Source organism: Carlito syrichta, unplaced genomic scaffold, assembly GCF_000164805.1.
Source record: "Carlito syrichta isolate Samal-C Ts95f unplaced genomic scaffold, Tarsius_syrichta-2.0.1 Scaffold289210, whole genome shotgun sequence".
Taxonomy (NCBI): domain Eukaryota; kingdom Metazoa; phylum Chordata; class Mammalia; order Primates; family Tarsiidae; genus Carlito; species Carlito syrichta.
The window spans coordinates 109,134-115,133 of NW_007233306.1; the positions used below are offsets into that span (position 1 = coordinate 109,134).

The 6,000-nt window shown below is 47.7% G+C and overlaps 1 protein-coding gene across 3 annotated transcripts in view; it reads left to right on the forward strand.

The window, feature by feature from the left end:
- The window catches only part of ENTPD1 (ectonucleoside triphosphate diphosphohydrolase 1), a 100,967-nt gene that overhangs the window by 67,851 nt on the left and 27,116 nt on the right, over positions 1–6,000 (forward strand). For all 3 annotated transcript variants that reach the window (XM_008054197.2, XM_008054198.1, XM_008054199.1), the window contains 3 exons: positions 2,565–2,724; positions 3,369–3,608; positions 4,844–5,104. In XM_008054197.2, the coding sequence (XP_008052388.1) occupies positions 2,565–2,724; positions 3,369–3,608; positions 4,844–5,104 (661 nt within the window). The remainder of the gene's footprint in view (positions 1–2,564; positions 2,725–3,368; positions 3,609–4,843; positions 5,105–6,000) is intronic.

Below are 6,000 nucleotides of genomic sequence, written 5' to 3' on the forward strand. Positions count from 1 at the left end.
AGATTTGGGGCTACAGTTGTAACCATTTAATATCTGGGAGGAGGCTCAGCCTGTAATCCCAGCACTTTGGGAGGCCGAGGTGAGTAGATAGCCTGAGCCCGCAGGTTCAAGACCAGCCTGGGCAACTTGGTGAGATCTCGTCTCTACAATAAGTCAAAAATTAGCTGGGCGTATTAGTGCGTGCCTGTAGTTCCGGCTACTTGGAAGGCTGAGGCAGAAGGATCGCTGGAGCCTGACAGGTCAACGCTGGGGTGGCCGTGAGTGTGCCACTGCACTCCAGCATGGGTGACAGAGTGAGACTCCAACTCAAAAGAAAAATAAAATAAAATATCTGGGAGGAGGAAGACTAATCGAGATTCACAGACATCCCAGGACATAAATAATCACAACTAGCCCATCTTTATTGGCTTCCACTTGGTACCTGTGTGCATTATTCATTCAATCATTCAGCATATATTGAGTGCTGTCCAGAATACAGAAGTAGGTGACTCGGCCCTCAGGGAAGTCAGTTTCGATATAGGTTGATCCATTTTTGAATAGAGGAGTGCTCAGAGCTGCTCTGGGAGCACCTCTGGCCCTGCCCAGGATGAGAGGAAGTGAGGGAGACCTTCCAGAGGAGGGGAGGCATGAGCTGACCATGAAGGGCAAGTGGGGGAATGGGGATGGGGGAAGGGCTTTTCCCGCAGAGCAGTAACCAGTGTTTATTCAGCACCTGTTACATGCCAGGCACTGTTCTAAGTGCTGGGGATATAGGAGTGAACAGGATAAGGTCCTCGACCTCATGGAACTTGTGTTTGAATGGATGTGCAAAGGCAGGGAAGTGTGAGAGACCAGAAGACATTCAGAGGATTGTAAGTAGTTCCACAGAGATCGCTGCATTCTGTAAACGTTTAATGACAATAGCAGCTCCTATTTATCGAGCCTTTACTATGTTCTTAGCACTATGCTCAGCATTTAACATGCATCGTCTAATTTAATCACCATACAACTCTATGAAGTAAGAGATACTATTAACTATTCTTTTTTTTTTAACCATGGCTCCTAATAGCATTTTAATTACACTTATTATGACAAAAGCATTATTTCAAATGTTTCAAAATGCTGGTTCTTTCAGAATGGTATATTAAAGGACTTTAAGTATACATAGTTAACAAAAACAAATGAAAAACCCCAAACAAAACAGTGTATTTAAAGAGTAATTCAAGAACATTGAAATGTAAAACATAGCTTCCTATTCCTCTAAATGAACCCTCTCTGCTCCACCCCAAGCATCATTTTTGTGTCCTTCCATATTAACTATTCTTTTTTTTTTTTTTTTTTGAGTTGGAGTCTCACTCTGTCGCCCAGACTGGAGTGCAGTGGCAGCTCCCGGCCACCGCAGCCTCGACCTGCTGGGCTCCGGTGATCCTTCTGCCTCAGCCTTCCGAGTAGCCGGAATTACAGGCATGCGCTACCACGCCCAGCTGATTTTTTTTTTTGATTTATTGTAGAGATGAGGTCTCGCCGCCCAGGCGGATCTCGAACCCGCGGCTCAGGCAATCCACTCACCTCAGCCTCCCAAAGGCGCGGGATTACAGGCTGAGCCACCGAGCCCAGCGATATTAACTATTCTTAACCAGACTAGGAAGCTGGACCTGCCTGTGTGAAGTCACCCACCAAAGGTGCACGCCTGGTAAGCGGTAGAGCCAGGGTTCTGAGAAGGCAGAGTCCAGATCACAGAGTCCCTGTAGGCCATGCTAGGATGTTAGGAGTTTATCTTGGAGACAGTGGGAAGCCATTAAAGGGTGGTACACAGCTGGTGACACTGGTGGAGAAGATGGCTCGGAGAGGAGAGCTAGGGATAAAAGGCAGGCAGTAGCAGGTGGAAGCCACACAGATGGGAGGTCACAGATGACAGGGGCCAGATGCCAGATGAAGGAAGTTTCCTCTTACCCAGAGGCTTCCAGTATTGCATGGCCCAGATTTCGGAAGCAATTGCATCCCAACTTCATCATGACAGCCTGCCAGACTCCTCAAGGTCTCAGGACTCAAACTGACCCAAGGACTGAGGGATAGTATGAGAGAGACTTTTCCCAGTCTGGCAGCAGGGAAAGTGGGTCTCTATCCAGGTCATTTGCCACCTGGTTTCTACGAGAGCCCTAATGGACCTTGAGCAGCGTCTGGCTGCATAACCAGCTGGGAGCCACCAGCGATGGCTAGTACAGCGGTCATAAGCTCCAGGTGTGTGGTGCTCAGACAAGCCCAGCTGTCACCATCACAGCCATTTTAAGAGGCTTTGATAATTTTTTGAGCCAGGGAACCACAGCATGAAAGTGGTATTTTAGGAAAACCTAAGTCAGCTTGGACTGGAAGGATTTGGATTTGGAGAGAAGGGATTACAAGATTAATTCTGCCTCATCTGAAGATGAGTTCCTCTGACAGCTGAGTGTGGGGACCCCCGCCTCTCTGTTTATTCCAGAGTGTTATGGTTCATTTCTTAGGAGCATTGCACGCAGGCTGTCGCTGAAATGGGTAGGTATGGTTATTCAAACAAAAATGGTAACCTCAGCTCTCCCTTTGTGTAGGTTGCAAAATAAGGAGCAGGCGGACAGTGTCCTGAGTGGGGTGACGAAGAGCCTTAGCAACTACCCCTTTGACTTCCAGGGCGCCAGGATCATCACTGGCCAAGAGGAAGGTGCCTACGGTTGGATTACCATCAACTATCTGCTGGGCAAATTCACTCAGGTGAGTAGTCGCCACACCCATGGAGGTCGTTCCCTGGGTCAGTGCTGTTGCTGTCTCGGGCAGTGCTTGGGTCACTTACCAGAATGAATGATAAATGGATGAATGAAGGAATTTCCTCCCATATTCTACTGTTGGAGAGTAAGGAAGCCATGTCTTCACCTTAGGGAGGCATACAGGAAATTCAAAATCTATCATTAAAATGAAGTGTAGGTAATATTGGTCTAGTACTGTGTGTGTGGTGTTGTGCTGAGCACTTTCCATGTGCTGTCTGATTTCATCCTCAGAACAACAGTATGAGGGACTATTATCATCCCCATTTTGGAGCCCAAATCGATGCCTAGAGAGGGTAGTCATTCTGCCCATGGCAACACAGCTGAGTGACTGAGTAGGGATTTGAACTCAGGTCTGTCTGGCCCCACCCCCTTGTTTATAAACACTAGTCACTCTGTTCTGTGTTGCTGCAGTCTGATCTGTCTTTGAAGCCCTTCTTTTTTTTTTTGCTGATGACTTGCTTTGCCTTGATGAACTTTGCCTCAGCCTTATGCCCCTGCTTCTTTGCCTTAGGAAACCCCTAAGTTCAAGAAATAATGTGGAAAATGGGGTGTTCAGATACTTGTAGCACTGGTGACTGTATTGTCTTTCAGAAATTGAGTTGGCTCAGCCTAATCCAGCGTAAAAGCGACAATCAGGAAACCTTTGGAGCTTTGGACCTTGGGGGAGCCTCTACGCAAATCACTTTTGTGCCCCAAAACCAGACCATCGAGTCCCCAGACAACGCTCTGCAATTTCGCCTCTATGGCAAGGACTACAGCGTGTACACACACAGCTTCTTGTGCTATGGGAAGGACCAGGCACTCTTGCAGAAGTTGGCCAAGGACATCCAGGCAAGTGTAACTGAATCCAGACCTGCCCCCTCACATCTGGGCCTCCGGCCCCCACATCCTGTTTTCTCTTTCTAATTCAGTAATTGGTCTGAAGTTGGTTATTGGACTTTCCAAACCTTTTTAGGCAAGACACTGAACTACATCTGGTCGAACCCTATGAACTGTTCCATCCAGACAACACCTCCCGTGTTTGTTTACTGGATTATCTCTGAGGACACAACTCAGATCATTTCTTAGGAAATAATTTCTCACCCCCGTGGGACTGATCGTGAAAATTACGTGATAGAATATTGTTTGGTGGCGGGGAGGAGATTGCCATTTATAAACTCTTCCAGACCACTTTTTAATCTCCCTTTCCTACCACCTACAAAAAACAGAGTTGTTAGAAATGACCTGGAAAGGAGGAGAGAAAATAAAACCACTTTGGGAAAACCACAACATTTATCAGTCAACACTTCAAACCTTGTCCCTAAATGCTTTCTGCATTTTGAAGGCAAGACAAGTTAAACATCCTGAACATCATGTAAGTACCAGGCATACCCTGACAAGCAAACACAAAGCAGGAATGTCACATCCAGCTGTGCCTGGTCCCCAAGGGACAACCAGTTCTCTGTGCTCTGCCAGGACATTCTGGTTCTCAAAGCCCATCGATAAGACGGTCACCGTGGGAGGAGGGGCTGCTGAAAGATGCCCTCTGAGCCTCCTGGCTCCTCTAAGCTTCTCCACTGCATCCCACTGTCTTCCCTTGTAGGTTACGGGTTAGAACGCATTTTATACTACTGGCTTGAATGACCTAAAGCATCTTGGAGCTTCTGATTCTCTGCTTGGAGGGGAGGTTGGTCTAGGATGGCAGGAATACTCCTGGAGAAACTAGCCCTAGGCTCTACATTTTGAGAGCCTTGAGAGGTTTCCTTGGGAATCTGTTCCTGACCTGTGTGATTACAACTGTGCATTCAATGACATTCCAAACCAGTGGCATTTCTGGGCTCACCTTTCACTATGGCAGCATTCGACGAATAGCCAAAAACACGTATATCCAATACCACTTCTTGTGGCTGTTGGGCGATCTATTTTTCCTACTTATCCCCAAGGATGAAAAAGGCAGGGCGGGGGCATATCGATGGCAATGCTGAGCACCGGGATGTCGCACAATGCCTATGCATTGTTGAAGTCAGACCGTGGCTGTTGTGTCAAAGCATTCACACATGATGACCTCAAATGATGTTGCCATTCAGGTCGCCCGTAACGGAACCTTCAAGGACCCTTGCTTTCACCCCGGATACAAGAAGGTGATGAATGTGAGTGTACTTTACAAGACTCCCTGCACCAAGAGATTTAAGACGACGCTTCCACTCCAGCAGTTTGAAATCCAGGGGTCTGGGGACTATCAACAATGCCGAGCCAGCATCCTGGAGCTCTTCAACACCAGCGAGTGCCCCTACTCCCGGTGTGCCTTCAATGGGATTTTCTTGCCACCACTCCAAGGGGATTTTAGGGTAAGTTTGTGACATAAGGAAGTAAATTGGCTAGGATGGTTTTGTTTGTGCATTACAGAAGACATGCCTACCTAATAGGGCTTATTTATCTCTCCCATGATGATGTCTTGACCCTTCAGGGTTAGTTCTTTGGCTCAATAATGTCAAGACTTGGCATCAGCTTCTCCGTTATCTTCTTGAGCTTCTTGTGATGCTAAGATGGCCGTTACTGCTCCAAACATCATATCGCTGGGTCACTGTCTCCTTTTTTGGCTCTAAGAGGCGACTTAACCCCTTTTTTGTCTGGGCTCTAGTAACCAATTGGAGCACAACCCTTCTGGAATGGGGGAAGTCCCAGAGGGGATGTCTCAGCAGCGTGGGGCGCTGGCTAGGGGTTCACAACCAGGAGACCTGTGGACTGGACCTCCTATGTCATGGTGCCGCTGGACAGCCACTCTGATCTGGTGTCTAACTTGACCAAGTTACAGAGAAGAGTTTCCAGGCCTGGAGATGGTAGTCCTGTCTCTCCACGTTGTCTCTGCCCGTTTTGGGGTTATTTCTTCCTTCAGGCAGTCACCGTGCTTCCTGGGGGCTAAGGCATGGAGAGGGAACTCAAGAGGGTGGCAAAGTTGACTGTCCACTCAATCTCACTTTTCCCAGTGTAGAAACTGATTTGGGGAGACATTTTCTGGGAGCTTGGTGCAGAATGGGGGGAATGGTGTCACACATGTGAATGTCTGCTCAGAGTTTTTTCACTTTCTTGTGGCCCTTGGAATTGTCTCATCTTTGTCTTTGATTTCTGGGATAAGGCTGGTGATAACCTCAGCACTGTAGGTTTTTTCTGTTGTTTTTTTTTTGAGTCGGAGTCTCACTCGGTCGCCCAGACTAGAATGCAGTGGCTGCTCCCGGCCACCGCA